The sequence below is a fragment of the Labeo rohita genome, chromosome 8 (assembly GCF_022985175.1).
Source record: "Labeo rohita strain BAU-BD-2019 chromosome 8, IGBB_LRoh.1.0, whole genome shotgun sequence".
NCBI lineage: Eukaryota > Metazoa > Chordata > Actinopteri > Cypriniformes > Cyprinidae > Labeo > Labeo rohita.
Genome location: NC_066876.1, coordinates 9,823,265 through 9,840,804, shown reverse-complemented (window position 1 = coordinate 9,840,804; position 17,540 = coordinate 9,823,265). Strand labels below are relative to the sequence as shown.

General features: G+C 35.3%; 2 protein-coding genes across 5 annotated transcripts; both read right to left on the bottom strand.

Moving 5' to 3' along the window:
- Nucleotides 1–1,304: 1,304 nt before the first annotated feature.
- LOC127169285 (uncharacterized) lies at nucleotides 1,305–10,630 on the bottom strand. Of its 3 annotated transcripts, none has more exons than XM_051116525.1 (9): nucleotides 10,352–10,630; nucleotides 10,108–10,191; nucleotides 9,863–9,968; nucleotides 8,461–8,523; nucleotides 8,062–8,202; nucleotides 7,907–7,953; nucleotides 6,908–6,975; nucleotides 4,100–4,217; nucleotides 1,305–3,629 (listed from the first exon to the last, which is right to left on the bottom strand). In XM_051116525.1, exons 3-9 carry the CDS (start codon nucleotides 9,939–9,941, stop codon nucleotides 2,937–2,939), a joined length of 1,209 nt encoding a protein of 402 aa, XP_050972482.1. In that variant the 5' UTR covers nucleotides 9,942–9,968; nucleotides 10,108–10,191; nucleotides 10,352–10,630; the 3' UTR covers nucleotides 1,305–2,936. The 3 variants fall into 3 exon arrangements, with proteins under 3 accessions (XP_050972482.1, XP_050972484.1, XP_050972483.1); XM_051116527.1 differs by having other exon boundaries at nucleotides 10,108–10,175; XM_051116526.1 differs by having other exon boundaries at nucleotides 10,108–10,630.
- Nucleotides 10,631–10,856: 226 nt separating this feature from the next.
- On the bottom strand, nucleotides 10,857–17,538 carry ccdc157 (coiled-coil domain containing 157). 2 transcript variants are annotated; one of them, XM_051117673.1, is made up of 9 exons: nucleotides 17,212–17,538; nucleotides 15,624–15,786; nucleotides 15,083–15,538; nucleotides 14,755–14,968; nucleotides 14,581–14,658; nucleotides 13,502–13,671; nucleotides 12,938–13,114; nucleotides 12,690–12,852; nucleotides 10,857–11,586 (listed from the first exon to the last, which is right to left on the bottom strand). In XM_051117673.1, the coding sequence occupies exons 1-9, from the start codon at nucleotides 17,457–17,459 to the stop codon at nucleotides 11,222–11,224; spliced, it is 2,034 nt and encodes a 677-aa protein (XP_050973630.1). In that variant the 5' UTR covers nucleotides 17,460–17,538; the 3' UTR covers nucleotides 10,857–11,221. The 2 variants fall into 2 exon arrangements, with proteins under 2 accessions (XP_050973630.1, XP_050973631.1); XM_051117674.1 differs by lacking the exon at nucleotides 10,857–11,586 and having other exon boundaries at nucleotides 12,752–12,869.
- Nucleotides 17,539–17,540: the final 2 nt, after the last annotated feature.

Here is a 17,540-nt window from a genome sequence, read left to right as displayed (position 1 = left end):
CGGCATAGGATGATTTTGAAGTTGAGGGAGAACATGAGATGGGAGTTTTTCGACATACCCTAATAGTCATAAACTGGAAAAAAACAGTCCAGGTAGAGTAGAGCATTTGGCAGTAGAGCATTTGGCATTAAAAAGTATTTAAATTGTATTATTTTTATGAAAATAACCTATCGTTATGCTAGATAAGACCCTTCTTCCTCGGCTGGGATCGTTTACAACTGCATTTGTGATTGTTTGAAGCCGCATTTAAACTGCATTTTGGAAGTTCAAAATCGGGGCACCATATCAGTCCATTATATGGAGAAAAATCCTGAAATGTTTTCCTCAAAAAACATAATTTCTTTACGACTAAAGAAAGAAAGTCATGAACATCTTGGATGACAAGGTGAGTACATTATATGTGAATCTTTGTTTTGGAAGTGGACTTCTCCTTTAAGTGGTATTTAATGTGTTTTTGTAGATTAAATTATGAGAAAATAATAATAGCATACAAACAAAAAAGGGGAAATAACATAAGGCATGACAGATGAGTCTATCAGACAGGAATGGATTATTAGATTAAGCAGAACTTGTGACGAGTCACATGGGAATTTTTCCCAATTACCAGTTTGAACTAGATGACCTCAGCTTAACTAGATTTAAATAGAGACTTTTAATATTTACTCTCACCATTTGTAGGTGGAATGCTATCTGAATCATGCAGCTACAAACTGGCATGTATGTAGACTCTGTAATATGACACCCATCATGCTTAGCTGCACAAGAGAATCCCATCAGTGCCACAGAACAAAAAAACAGGGATTGAATTTCTCTTTAACATGCTGAGTTTGTCAGTCCTATCACCACAATATTGTTCACTGTTAATGTGTAATACATTGTGTACCAGTGTTATTTTAGTATTATGTATTTACTATTAGTTTTTATTAATAATTTGAATGAGTTTTTATTTTTATATTTTGTTTTCACTTACATTTTATTTTTATGTTGTAGAAATGTTATCTTTTATCTTTGTTTTTTAATGTCTATAGAGTTTTTTATTACTTTTATTTTAATTTTAGTTTTAGTTATTTTACATTTAGTTAAACTACATGAAAAATGAGTAATGTTTTTTTGGCAGATAGCTGAAACAATATAAGCTTACATTTTTATATATTTTAACATTTATTTTACAGGAAAACAAACATAGAAAATGTGCGTGTGCGGATATTACAACATACACCACTGATATGACCAATGATAACAAGGTTTCATTTGACCCTGAGGGTTACCATGACAACATGCAACATACTGACTAAAGCCTTGGTCAGTAATAAAGATATCAAGGTTAAACTTATGAATACATAAAAGAAAAAAATTACAATCATAATATGATAGCTGGGGTGTTGACAGCATTGTCAATTTTCTGTTATACAGACATACAGTAAAAAACATACTACATACATAAATGGGAAAAAAACAAAACTAAAGGTAATAACCAATACTAGACATTAATAAATAAGAAACAACTGTTTATTGCAAAATATGCATGTATTCAATAAATTAAGTATTTTGAGAGAGTTAGGGTGACACCCGAGACACGTGCACAGAAAGCTGCTTCAGACAGCATGCCAATTGAATTGAATTCTCTTTCGCACTTGAAGGGACAAAAACAAACAAACAAAAAAACAAAATTGTCTCAAAATGCCCATTTTTAGAAAGTGACCTAGTAAACACAGTTTGAATGAGTTTAAAAGCCTTAAATGACCAATGATATGGTCATTTAAGGTTAAATGTGGTATGTTTTAAGAGTTGGGAAAAAATCTGATGCGTGTCAGATCCGCATCATGTTCGCCAGGTTTTAAAATGACAGCAGCCTAATAAACCTGCTGCAGTCTGTCACTGATGTAAATCAAAGAATGAGAAAAAGAAAATCACTCACTGTTCTTTGTTAACTTTTGTGACTTTAACCTTTGTAGCCTGAATAAAGATCAATCTGTATTCAATTTGTAGTTTATACATACAGTTGAAGTCAAAAGTTTGCATACACCTTGCAGAATCTGCAAAATTTTAATTATTTTATCAATATAAGAAGGATCATACAAAATGCATGTTTTTTATTTAGTACTGACCTGAATAAGGTATTTCACATAAAAGATGTTTACATATAGTCCACAAGAGAAAATGTATAAAAAATGACTTAAAATCATAATCAAAGATGAATCATTCAAAAGTTTACACTTGATTCTTAATACTGTGTTGTTACTTGAATGATCCAAAGCAGTTTTTTTTATTTTTTTAGTGATAGTTGTTCATGAGTTCCTTGTTTGTCCTGAACAGTTAAACTGCTCGCTGTTCTTCAAAAAAAAATCTTTCAGGTCCCACAAATTCTTTGGGTTTTCAGCTTTTTTGTGTATTTGAACCCTTTAGAATCAAGTGTATGTGAAATTTTGAATGGGGTCATTTTTTTTAGAAATAATTTTTTTCTTGTGGACTATATGTAAACATCTTTTATGCGACATAATTAAATAAGTAAAATAATTTACATTTTGCAGATTCTGCAAGGTGTATGTAAACTTTTGACTCAGCTGTGTATAATTTAATTTATGTGAAGATTGTTATACGTTTACAATTAAACTAAACCAACCAATCATACACATTTCTTATTAATTAAATTAAAAACCAAAATTAAAGTTGTTCATCATATAAAATAATCACTTCTCTTCAGAAGACTTGGGTTAAACTGCTTATTTCATATATATTTATTAGTTGTTCTCTTTACGAACATTCAGAGCGTCAGTTTTGGGTGAATAGTCAGTTAAATTGAGAGAAAGAAATCTCTCAGGTGTCATTACAAATATTTTCATTTGTGTTCCAAAGACAAACTAACATCTACTAATAAGTAGATGATGACAGAATTTTCTTTTTGGTGTGAACTAACCCTTTAAGTAAAAAAGGCTTCACATCATGACACACCATCTAGAAAAAAATGATTTTTTTGCCACATCCTTTGTTTGTTCCACTGCTTCTATTTCCACACGCCGAGGCTCATCATCCACACAGACTACAATCATTCTCTCAGCTTTCAGCAGACGGTCCTCTAGCTGCTGACTGTCACAGTATCCCTCTCTCTTAAAGCTGACAATGGAGTGCAGCAGTGCATCATTTAACACCACTCTCTGGTATGTTTCATTGGGCTGTTTGATGGTTACATTGGCCTTGGCTCTGTTTTGAACATTTTCACACCTGCAGCTTTTTCTGCACTTGTTGCATTTAATACGGAACAATTTGGTATTAGAGAGAGAGAGCATGGCACCACATGAACAGATATATTCAAAGGTCAGTAATGCCTCAGTGACCTTCCCTGAGATGACAGTCTCTTCAGACTCCTGTAGATTGTCTGCTAAAGGAGTAAATGGCTCCAGTGTTGTGAGTTCGGTTGAACAAAGCACATTTCCCTTGCCAAAGTCACAGATGGAAAGACTTTTAAATATATACCACTGATTGAGGGTTACAATAAACTTCTCAGCTAAACTCAAGTGAACTTTTGCAGTGGTATCATACAGGATATAATGAGAATAATGTATCCCTTCTTCATTCTCCAGAATGCTGATTGCAGGCTGAAAGTCCAAAATCTTTCCAGCAACAGTAACCTAAAAATACAATGACATTATTTAGCCTTCAAAGAAAAGATAAAAACTGCATTTATTTGATTAAAGTATTATTGTGAAATATTATTACAATTATATATATATTTTTATTTATTTATTTATTATTATTTAAATCTTATTCACTTCTGAATGGTAGTGTATCATGGCTTCCACAAAATGTTTTAAACATTGATAATAAATGTTTCTTGAGCAGCAAATCAGCATATTAGAATGATTTCTGAAGGATCATGTGACACTGAAGACTGGAGTAATGATGCTGAAAATACAGCTTTGTCATTACAGGAGGAAAAAACATGTGAACCATTATTATTCATAAAACAGCCATTTTAACTTGAAATAGTATTTTACAGTAGTACTCTTTTACGGTATTTTTCATCAAATAAATGCAGCCTTGTAACCATCTTTCAACAATAAAATCATAATATTTCACATTTTTTGTTTTATTTACTGACCTCTCTTAAGTGATTTGTGTCCTTTTTCACCTCTGCAAGAGTTAAAGTATGTTGCTCCAGACAAGTTTTGAAGGACAAGTGTCTCCGACGATGAGAGCTTTTACATTTTTGAGGGACCCTTCAAGAAGTAGGCTTTACATTAAATACATTATTTAAAACAAAAACATGACATACTCATTATTACTGTAATTTAAAAACACTCACTCCACAAACTATGGCAATTGTATCTGGATCTGATTACAGTAACTGTACTACTGGACAGGGTCCCACTCCTTTCAGGTAACAACAGGAATCTGAGGCTACAATTCACTCTGGTTTACCAAAATTGGACAACGGAATACTGGTAAAAGGTTGCCTAGTCTGATGTGTCTCGATGTGCCTGATCAACAGTTCAGGTTGCTGATGGTGGTGTAATGATGTGGGAAATATTTTCTTGGCACACTTTGGGCCGCTTAGTACCAAGTGAGCGTTGTTCAAATGCCACAGCCTGCCTGAGTATTGCTGCTAAACATATCCATCTTTTATGAGCATAGTGCATCTGTCTACTTCTAGCACAATAACCATGTCACAAATCTCAGTTCATCTCAAACTGGCTTCTTGAATATGAATATGAGTTCACTATATTCTAGGGCTGCCACTAATGATTATTTTGGTAATCGAGTAATCGGTCGATTATTCTGATGATTAATCGAGTAACTGGATAATTATACAAATTTTAGGTAATAAAAATAGACCTAAGCAAACAATAGCCTTTAAAAGGACTTAAAATACATATATAATTGGTTCAAATAAAGTATCAAAAAACATAATGTGAAAATACATAATGTATTATAAACAATAGTAATAACGTACATTATGCATTATATCAAATTACTACAGAGTAGGAATGCACAGTATTATCGGACCGCTATCAGAATCAGCTGATAATGACTTTAAATGTAAATATCGGCATCGGCCCGATATGAAAAATTATGCAGATATGTCTTGCCGTTAAGAGGAACAACTCACATTTGCACAGGGTGTGCTAGCACTTAGACCAATTAATCAGTGTGGCTCATTCCTGAACCAAAGTTTTGCCTGAATGGTGATTAGATTCACTGTTTTGGATCGCTGCATTTAATCTGAGAATACACATTTTAATTCCGTAGGGGGGCGCTGATGGCCTACTTCTAATAAAATGAAAGTAAAATACACAAATAACATTCATACTGTGTTTCTGATTAAATCTCGAACATGGCACTTGTAAATTAAATAATTTTATATATACTGATTTATTCTTTAATGTGTAATATGTTACATTTTTAAACAAATTATGAGCTCTGAAAGATTTTCAGAATTTTTAGAATTCTTATACCATCTGTTAAATCTTTAAAATAAAATGTTAAAGTTACCACTACATTTTTCTAAAAAAAAAAAAAAAAAAAAAAGGCAAAGTAGTTTGCTTATAGTTATTTTCAAAGCTTCAATGCACTGTCATTATAGAATAACTATATTATTGCTTATTTAATTATAACAAATAAGTTCTTGTTAACAAAATGAAAAATTATTTCCATACAGGAGAGACTTGGTGTTGTTTTCAAACAAAAGGAAACATCTCGGTATCTGCATTGGCTATCGGCCAAAATGAGTTGAAAAATATCGGCATATTGGCAAAAATCCAATATCGTGCATTCCCACTACAGAGGGCACCACAATCTAATCCTTGTTTAATATTGACTAAACAGCAATTAATGTGAACAAATGTCCATTTAATCTTGGCCATTTCTTTATGACAACAATACTATAGCCACTGTAATTTCTTGAATATGTGGACATCAAAATGTGTAAACTCAGAGTGAGGGTTTGAGCTTTTATTTTAAAATTGCAATAAACAGTTACCATATTTAGAAACATAATGATGTATCCTCCTGTGTTGGCTATGGGTTTATGATTTACCTTACAAATCTGATGAAACGGTGCACATCGTGCTCCCAGATGAACATTATAATAAACTCACAACAATATGCAGAAATGGAGTTTGAGATACTCCACACATGTAAATGCATGTTACTGTGAATGGAGCCACTCTGAGAAGCACGTAACCTACACACATGTAAATAATTACAGTGCATTTGAAGAGTTCCAATTTAAAAGCCATCTTGGTCAAATATGTATGTTCATCAAGTACTTTCACTTCAAATGCACTAAATCCTAGCCTCAGCCCATTTAGAAGTAACAGTACTTACATAGAAAACCATACATAGTAGCCAGAAAGAAATGCTAATTTTAAAGAAAAATGTCGGACGTACTTAAAGGCTTTTCCATCTGAACTTTCATATATTAAACCTGCATTGCATATATTTATTTAATTGAATTGTAGTGTTTGTGAATTCACAATATTACTATGATTTTTTTTATGATTTTTAAATGGGCTTAATATATCATGCAGCCGTAGAAAACGGTTCTCGTCCATGGAATGTACCACTACCAGTATTTTGGCGGTTACTCAACACGGGCAAAATGCAACTGAGCATTTGCAATCATGACAGCCCTACTATACTCAAATAGTCTCACAGTCACCAGATCTCAATCCTGTAGAGCACCTGTAGTGGAAAAGGAAATTTGCGTCCAACAAATCTGCAGCAAATGTATGATGCTATCATCACTAAGGCATACCTAATAAAGTGGTTGGTGAATGTATATAAAACCTCTATTCTGATTCACTAACATGTGGCCTCAAATCCGCATTAAAAGAGCCAAATACCAGTCTCAGAAATACTTCTTTTAACAAAACGTGTAGTTACATGTAGATTTAAACAAGTTACATACTGTTCAGTGTTGTGTGAAGGCAGAATCTGATAGTCATCATACGTCCCCACTTTTACGTCTGAGTGATCCTAATGCAGAAAGAAAGCAACAAAGGGAGTTATAGCAGGCAAAATAACTACTGAACACCATTTTTTTCATTAAATATATTTCTAAAGGTGCTGTTGGCTTGAAATTTTCACCAGATGTCCATAACAACCCAAGTAATCCATACATACAAAGCAAACAAAACAAATAGGGGTTAAGCTATGTGTAATAAAATGGAATGACACAGGGGAAAGTATTGAACACATGAAAAAAGGCATGGAAAGCAAGACACCAGCTCAAATCTATCAGTAAAACAGTCCTGCCCCTTGTCAGTGGGGGATGATGAAGATGAAACAAGGGTGGACATTTCACCAAGGAAACTCAACTGGTTTAAGAAAAAGAAAATAAAGTTGCTAGAATGTCCCAGCCAATCGTCTGACTGAATCCAATAGAAAATAAGAACTAAAGATCAGAGTTCATAAAAGAGACCCACAGAACCTTTAAGATTTGAAGACTCTGTGGAAAAATGGGCCAAAGTCACACCTGAGCAATGTATGCGACTAGCTTCTCCATTCAGGAGGCGTCTTGAAGCTGTCATTCCCAACAATGGCTTTTGTACAAAGTATTAAATACATTTCAGTAGTCCCTGTGTCATTCCATTTCATTACACATAACTTAATTTCTGAAATTATTCGTTTTGTTTTATTTGTATGTAAGGATTCCTTGGGTTGTTATCGACATCTGGTGAAAATTTCATGTCAGAAGCACCTTTAGAAATATATTTAGCAGGTATATATATTTAACTAATATTTTCAAATGCAATTTAAAGGAGACCTACAAAGTTAGAATTAATGTGTTATTCTTACAGTGTAGAAACTGTTTCAGTTTCAGATGCTCTGATATCAGTTGAGGCAATGTTTCAAATATATTATCATTAACAATAAAAATCTTTCAGACATTCTTTCTCTCACTTACCTCAGGCAAAGAATAACCATTAGATGGATTCTGCAAGAGCACTGTAACTAAAGAGGCATAACATTATTTTCACTAGATGAGAGGAGATTACATACAACACATCTGTTTTACATATCACAATTGTTAAAAATAAAAAATAAACATCCTTAACTTACAGTTTTGAGTTATAGATAGGTTTCCTTTCACACTTGTCTGGCTAATTGTTGGAGCACTGACTGGACTTCCTTGTTCCGCTGAAGCAGTCACATTTAAATGTGAAGGAGTATGAGCTAAAATTTTTCTTACATGCTCCCTTACTGAAAGACATTCACACAAAAAACAGAAATTACCACAGTACAGCACAGAAATTACTACAGTCAGTTATATTGGGAAAATTTACAGTTTACCAGTATGATAAAAACTGATTGTTGTGATAATAATATTGTTTAACATGTTTATGTTTTTACTTAAATTAATTTTTCTATATGCTGAAATACCCAAAACAGACTAAATTTCATCAACTGACTGTAAATTCTAAATTCTCAAACAACACCTATTCAACTCAGTTTTCTTACCATATTTATTTTGCGAAGGAGTTGAACAAGGAGGTATGTTTTCTGAATCAGGGTCTGCTGCAACTGTAAAGATGTGGAGAAGCAAAGAGAGGATGGAGACATGTCCCAGATAGCACATGTACGTCTGCAAGATGTCTGTTAAAGATCTCTAGATCTGGAAAGCATCTGCTATGTACAAATGTCTGGCAGACATCTATAAGATGTCAGTTTTACATACATTCTAAATCATAAACATCTTAAAGACATCTAATAGACGTCTATTTGACATCTGATAGGAAATAGACGTACTGCAGATGAGCAAACTACGTCTTGCAGATGTAAATGCAGACGTCAAATAGACGTCTCTGAGATTTGTGTGTGCTATCAGGGATTTTGAACAGGCTGACACAAATAAAACAAGAGACGTGTAAGATGTGGTCACAAAAGGGAATAGGATTAAAAAAAAGAATAAACGTCAGTATGCATGTCACACCGCTGTGGACTGTTTTGTGGTTTCTCCCAGTGTTTGCCCTTGTTTGTTCTTCCTGTTCCATTTCAAATTCTGATGTCACTGTTTGATTGTGTACACCTGTCTTCCCCTTGATTAGTCTATGTATTTAAGTTTGGTTGTGTTCACCGTGTCTTTGTCAGTTCTTAAATGTCACTCTATGTTCTGTAAGGTCTCTGACGTCTATGTTTTCATGTGGATTCCCTGTCGTTCCTGTTCGTTCCCGTGGATTATATTATTAATAAACTCTCTTTTCTGGATCTCCTCATCACCTCTCCTCATTCCCCACACACTACGCCGTGACGATGCACTATTATTGTCAAAAATAGTCACTTTCAAACCAATCCGTTTTCTGATGTTCAACTTAATAGTAATGTATTCCTTTGCTTCACCCTGGTGAAAAAAACAGCATATGCTGGTAGGTAGGTTTTGATGCTGGAATGCTGGTTAGGTAGGTTTTGATGCTGGTTTAAGCTGGTCCTTTGCTGGTTTATGCTGGTCCTTTGCTGGTTTATGCTGGTCATGTGCTGGTTTAAGCTGGTCCTGTGCTGGTTTAAGCTGGTCCTGTGCTGGTTCATGCTGGTCCTTTGCTGGTTCATGCTGGTCCTTGACCAGCAAAAACCAGCTAAGGATCAGCATAAACCAGCAAAGGACCAGCTTAAACCAGCATCAGAACCTACCTAACCAGCATTCCAGCATTAAAACATACCTACCAGCATATGCTGTTTTTTTTTCAGCAGGGCAGGAACATCAGTGCAATGTACAGCCAAATAATCAAGACTGTCTATATGTATTAGGCTTTGTAAAATCAACTGATGTGAGATGGTAGTATTGTAAAAATACTAATAAAGGGCACAGTCTTGTTAGATGACCATTACCTTAGTCTTCAATAGGTACTACCTTAATTTAACTTACCTTTGGACTTTTTATTAAAACGTTTTCCTGTTTCTGATTTTTGTTTGCTTTTAGATCTTTTAACAGACGTTCTGTTCATTTTACGCTCATTGGCTGAATTCAAATCCTAAAAGACAGGAACAGAATTTATGAGTGAGCGAGGAGCTGCAAAAATAGTCCGTTAGGCCTACACATTACAGTTACAGAGACAAAAAAAGTAAGTGCAGTGTAGAAAATGGATTACTTAGACAACATAATGTGTTTACCCAGTACTGTGACCATCTTTTACTGTGATCATCACGTATAGCACAAGTCCGTGATGTAACGTATACGTCTGTGCATATTAATATCTGTTAATACAGTATAAAAATACATGCAGGTAATAATAAACGCAAAAAAGTAACTATGGCATCATCAGTTGCAGTTCATATGTTTATATTTTCTTCTATAGCTACAGAATGTCTAAAAATGTTCAGTTTAGTCATTGTAGTAGTAGAAAAATGTACTCACGTGTCACGCAGAAACCACACAGGCTACGACGATTTAATCTTTAAAGAGCCCAAGTTTAAGCCAATAAATAAAGTTAAGCAACAAACGACTACAAAACCCCCATGCATGCACTCGTGATTGCTTCATTCACTCATTTCACTAACTGAAGAATACAAACAAATACATGCCGTACTGGCTATGACCAATCTGAAACAAAAAAATCGAAAATATAAAATAAATCCAGACCCTTCTGTCTAGCTTACTAAAGGATTTCAAAAATGAGAAAAGCGCGGGAGCCAATCAAACAGTACACAAAATATGAGGCAAGAGGAGGATTTTTACTTTCGTTTTTAACGATATATTCAGTAGTACAGTGTGTGTGTGTGTGTGTGTGTGTGTGCACCTGGTATTCATCACGTTATGGGGACCAAATGTCCCCACAAGGATAGTAATACCAGTAAATTTTTACCTTGTGGGGACATTTGTGAGGCCCCCATGAGGAAACAGACTTATAAATCATGCAGAATGAGTTTTTTTGAGAAAGTAAAAGTGTGCACAGTCTCCTGTGAGGGCTAGGTTTAGGTTTAGGGTAGGTGTAGGGCGATAGAAAACAGGGTTTGTACAGTATAAAAACCATTACGCCTATGAAATGTCCCCATAAAACATGTAAACACAACGTGTGTGTGTGTGCGTGTGTATCTCCAAGCTTGGATTTAGTTCATACATTTCATTTATACAGCATGTAAAAAAAGCCCATTGTAAGGGTCAACATAATACAGATGAACAACACAAATGTTACATTGGTATCTCAATCTCCAGACTACTGATTTATATAATATTATATCTATTATAGTGCTCCAGAGTTCAGACTTATAAGATCATTAAGTGATTTCACTTCCTCCTGCGACGTGTGGCTGCAGAACGGATGCGAGCAGCCTGACGAATGTTCATGTATCTTTCTTCTACATCTTGCTGGAGAGAGAGGCAGAGAGTCTGATGATGAAGAATGGATGAAGGGGAGGAGGGGGTGGAGGTGGTTAAAGGAGTGCTAGAGCTGTCCAAGTGATCCATCATTGGGGCTTGACTGCTCCTGTCCATCTCAACTATACCAAAGTCTGAAGATCTTTGTTTTTCCTCTCTGTCCCTCAGTCTGGCTAGACTGTTACTCAGAGTGAAGTTCTCCTGCTGCAGAATCCTGATCCTCACTGAGTTTGCCTTCAGCTGCTGCTCCATGTCACACATCACATCACCTGTAGCTGTGACACACACAGAGAACTGGTTATGAATGACAGGTAGGAGAGAAAATCACAACAAATTTAACAATTATAGTTCCTTATCCAAAAGGTATTTGTTTGTACAGACTTTCAAATGAGGTTTTACAGTCTTTTGAGAGAGGCGACATCAATGCAATCCAATAATTGACTTTGCCTTTGTATAAGACAATAAAAATACTAAAATTTTTAAAAATACTTCTGACAGAAATACACTGATTTAAACGTGACCTATTATGCCCCTTTTTACAAGATGTAATATAAGCCTCAGGTGTCCCCTGAATGTATCTGTGAAGTTTCAGCTCAAAATACCCCACAGATCATTTATTATATAATTCTGACAATGACTATTTATAGTGGAAGCAGAAACATGCTATTTTCATGCATGTCTCATTAAATGCAAATGAGCTGCTGCTCCCTGCCCCATTTTTTCAGAATAGAGCTGTGCCTTTATAGCCAAAAAACATCTGATTATCATGTCTATCAGATAAATCTGCCAAAAATATTACCTGTTTGGTTTTGATTATCATGTCTATCACGCTGAAATCATCCGTTTAAAGCCATATTAGTTTCAAATTCTGATACATGGTTTTCTGAGCACACACATCTCAAGCACACGCACAGAAAGCAGCTGTCACATGTGAGTACTAAACTATCTTTCATATCTTATTGTGCATAAACACACAAATTTATGTTAGTTCCCACCCACTAGCATACTACTCTTATTTGCTGTTCCAAATACAGACAATGCTAGAATATACAGTGCACACAGAAGGATGCACTTACAAACTATTAACAGAACCAAATGCTATTTTCACTTACTCTGTTCACCACACAGTTTGAATGGTTTACCTTCAATACAAATAGCATACTTGTATTTACACTTCATGAGCAACATTTAACACTGTTTGCCCATGTAAACAAGATGTTACTGTTGCTATTAACACTTCATGACTGTGCAAACAGTATCTTCCATTATTGGAACTTGTTCTGAAAAAAAACTTGATTCCAACTGTCTAGTGGCATGAGTGGGAACTGGGAACCATCCTATATGATTTTGTGTGTGTGTGTGTGTATGTTTATCTCACTCTGAGGTGCTGCTTCTGGATTGAGCTCAGGAAAGGCAACCAGTATCCTTTCTCTCTGGGTGGCTTCTTCTAGCACCTCTTTCAGTCGAGACATTCTCTCCTCCATTTCTGTGATCTGTGTCTGCTGCTGCTTTTTCTCAGTACTCAGCAAACTACAGTGGGACTGCAGAGAAAGAAACTCTAAGGTTCACTTTTATAGGTGAGAGCTAATGAACTATATCTTTGACCGAGTTACTTTAAATGTTTACCTGTTGCTGTGTGAGTTGCTCCTGAAGTACGTCTTTTTCTTGTATGATATGTGTGAGTTTGTTGGCAAGATCAGCTTTTTCATCTTCACATTGTTCCAAACTGCTGTGTAGATCTTCAGTCTGCTGAACCAGCACATCCAGATGTTTACGCAGAGCTGCCTGTTTCACTTGAAGCGCCTGGGCACAAAATGACCATGTTTCACAGTCTAATCAAATAAAAATGACGTCTCGTCATTATTTTCCCTTTTGAAAAAAAAAAAACAGCATATGCTGGTTAGGTATGTTTTGAAGCATGGCAGCTGGTCATGAGCTGGTTTAAGCTGGACCTGAGTTGGTTATAAGCTGATCCTGAACAGGAGCTAGTTGCTTAGGACCAGTTTAGGACCAGTACGTGACCAGCTTAAACCAGCTCATGACCAACTAAGGACCAGCTTAAACCAGCTCAAAGCAGCCGCAATGCTTCTAAACATACCTAACCAGCATATGCTGTTTTTTTCAACAGGGTTTCTCAATGAATATCCTGTTTATTTGGAAATAGATCACATTATCGAAACAACCACACACCTCATGTTGGCGTTGCACACTCTGGTTCTTGGCACACTCTTTGTCCAGCAGTGTCTGTGTACTTCTGAGCTCCTTCTCCAGATTTTGCCTGCTCTCCTCTACTTCTCTTAACTTGTTCTCCAGTGAATATAGACAATGAATCTCCTCCTGTAGTGTAGCCCTCTCATATTCTATACAACAAAAAAGCCATTTTGTGTTATGTCAAAACCATTCCTGTAGGGGGTGAAAACTTTTGAACAGAAAGGAGATATGTAATTGTTTCTTATTTTGCCTGAATATCTTTTTTTTTTTCATTTAGTACTGCCCTTCAGAAGCTACAGAAGATACATACATGTTTCCCAGAAGACAAAATTAGTTAAATTTACACTGATCTTCAAATTCAAAAAGTTTTCACCCCCTGGCTCTTAATGCATGGTTTCCTTCTGGAGCATCAGTGAGTGTTTGAACCTTCTGTAATAGTTGCATATGAGTCCCTCAGTTGGCCTCTTGTGAAAAGATGGATCTTAAAATCATACAGTTATGGTTGGATTCAAATACACAAAAAGGACTTTTCTGAAGAACAGTAGGCAGTTGGATAGTAGGACAAACAAGGGACTCATGAACAACTATCACTAAACAAAAAACACAGCTATGGATCATTCAGGTAACAACACAGTATTAAGAATCAAGTGCATGTAAACTTTTGAACAGGGTCGTTTTTATAAATTCATCTATTATTTTCTCTTGTGGACTATATGTAAACATCTTTTAGGTGAAATATCTTATTCAGGTCAGTACTAAATAAAAAAATAACATGCATTTTGTATGATCCCTCTTATTTTGGTAAAATAAACATTTTGCAGATTATGAAAGGGGGATGTAAACTTTTCAACTCAACTGTATGTCAAGGTTCATTGACAAATATTTTAAAACTATTGATCAAATGTATTTGAGATCTTTACTAATTGCTATGAGAAAGATTATTGTATTGCTCATTTTACATTATCATTTATGCATTTTATACTACTGCACAGATCACAGCTTTTTAAACATTTTATTGCAGTTCATTCTGGTGATCAATTTGATGATTTCCTGCTTACCAAGTCTCTGTTTTGCTTCTGTTTGCAAATTCAGTTCTGCCATGAGTTTACAGTTTCGGTCCTCTAACAATGTCATGCCTGTGAATGAAAATTATTTTTACTTTCTACTGTTTATATTAACTATTACATAAGAATGATTTCATATGAGTTAAAGGCTTTTCAAGAAACTCCCACCTCTCTTTAAATCCTCCTTCTCCTCCTTTAACCTCTTTACTGCCTCCTCTCCCGTGAATTTCACTTCCTTCATTCTGCACTCCCACTCCTCCTCCATCTTCTTCCTTTCCTCCTTCTCTCTTTTAACCATCTCTGCTATTTGTTTTCTCACCTTCTCTCGCTCCATCTCTGTTTCTTTCAACCTCTTTTTCAGTGGTTCAACAGTTTCTCTCACCTCCATTTGAAAAAGAACAGTCATGAAAATCAAGTAAGTGAAATAATCAAAATAAATTGCCAAAAGTGTGAACAGCCAAACAAAAAATAAAGTTGTATCATGGTTTATGATCACCTCCAGGACATGTTTTCCCACACGGCTCATATCCCTACTCTGCTCACTTGCCCATTGGGAAATGTCACATGCAGACAAGCGGCCCAGCTGCTGCGTTTCCTCCACAGCTTCCAGGAAGCCCTGCATTGAGCAAGGCAAACCCAAAGACTGGCACAGTGACACTAAAGTACCACTGCTGTCCTTCATAACCACCTGAACACAAGCACAGGCCTCACAGGGCACCAGGGCTGACTCTGCTGTCTGACAGCCCACGGTGTGAGTAGACACACAGGAGCCAGCAGTGGATGCTCTCCCATGGTGGGGAGTTGAAGCTGGGGTATTTGTGGTGGTTTTATGGATGCTGGTCATGGAGGTGCTCTGTGTTTTGTGTGTATTATCGGTAGTAGTAGTGTTTGCCGCTGTTCTGGTAATAGATGGACTTTGTTGAGATGGAGGTTGCTGTGCATTACTGGTGCTCTGCAAGAAAAGACCATTTAGCAAAGATAACATTTGATAGTCATTGACCAACTGTTTTGTGTTTTGTCTTTATCTTCCTTTTTACCTCTTGTGTTTGTTGACTGCTGAGCTGTAGTAGGTTCTTCCAGTAGCGTTTAACCACAGGACCAATGGAAACAGAGATTTCATTTTGTTCAGGCGATAAAGCTCTCTGCTTTTCAAGCAACAGCTCAGCATGAACATTAAAACTCTGAAGGAGAAGCATTATTCTTTGACAAACACACAAATGCACATAATTATTTGGGGAAAATAAAATGATACATTTAATTTATGCTACATTATATAACACTTAACATAATACATTATTGCAAGTCGTTCATTTACAGTTGAGGTCAGAAATTTACATACACCTTGCAAAATCTGCAAAATGTTAATTATTTTTACCAAATATAATTTATAAATTACCCTATTGAAAGGTTAACATACACTTCATTCTTAATACTGTGCTGTTACCTGAATGATCCACAGCTGTTTGTTTGTTTTTTTTGTTTAGTGATAGTTGTTCATGAATCCCTTGTTTGTTCTGAACAGTTTAACTGCCCACAGTTCTTCAGAAAAAACTCCTTTAGGTCCCACAAAATGCTTGGTTTTTCAGCATTTTTGAGTATTTGAACCCTTTCCAAAAATGACTATATGATTTTGAGATTCATCTTTTCACACTGAGGACAACTGAGAAACTCATATGCAACTATTACAGAAGGTTCAAATGCTCAAGGATGCTTCAGAAGGAAAAAATGATGCATTGAGTGTCAGGGAACAGAATTTTGAACAGAATTAAATGTGTAATTTTTTTTTTACTTTGGTTAAATATCAGTTTTCATTTAGCACTGCCCTTTAGCTATAGAAGCTACAGAAGATACTTACATGTTTCCCAGAAGACAAAATAAGTGAAATTTACCTTGATCTTCAAATTCCTAAAGTTTTCACCCTCTGGCTCTTAATGCATTGTGTTTCCTTCTCAAGCATCAGTGAGTGTTTGAACCTTCTTTAATAGTTACATTTGAGTCCCTCAGTTGTCCTCAGTGTAAAAAGGTGGATCTCAGAATCATACAGGCATTGTTGGAAATGGTTTAAATACACAAAAATACTGAAAAATCAAATACTTTGTGGGTCCTGAAAGATTTTTCTAAAGAACAGCAGGCAGTTCTTTAGTTCAGGACAGACAAGGGACTAATGAACAACTATCACTAAAAAAAAAAAAAAAAAAAAAAAAAACAGCTGTGGATCATTCAGTTAACAGCACAGTATTAAGAATCAAGCGTATATAATTTTTATAAATTCAGCTATTATTTTCTCTTCTGGACTATATATAAATGTCTTTTATGTGAAATATCTTATTCATTTTATTAAAAAAAAAAAAAAAAAAAAAAAGCATGCATTTTATATGATCCCTATTATTTTGGTAAAATAATTAATATTTTGCAGATTCTGCAAGGTGTATGTAAACTTTTGACTTCAACAGTATATTTGTGTATTTATGTATTTAATTGTATGTAGAATTGTATATACTTGTCTGCTAATCAGCAAAGCGTTTCATAATGCTTTAGAATACAAATATAATATAATAGATCAAATATAAATATATTTAAATATTTTTTTAAGTTAATTAGAACGATAAACTACAAATTGACTACCTGTCAATCACCAACTCTTGCAGGACTATATGAGAGTGCTGACTGAATTCTTCATCGCCATCCACATAATCATACTCTTCTAAAAGGCTGACCAAGTCCAGATTACATGATAGTTTATCGGGAAACTTCCATGATGGAAAACGGACTGGTCCAGTCTTAGAAAAAACATCCAAAACCGCTCCCTGTAAATCAATAAGATCTCTGCGAAGACTGTCGATACAGTCCTGACGACCTAAAAGATGAGTCATTGTTCAACTAAGTAGGCTACTTTTGTCCTTCAATCGTTTGAGTTTTCGGATCAATAACATGTGCATTAGCTCTATTTACAT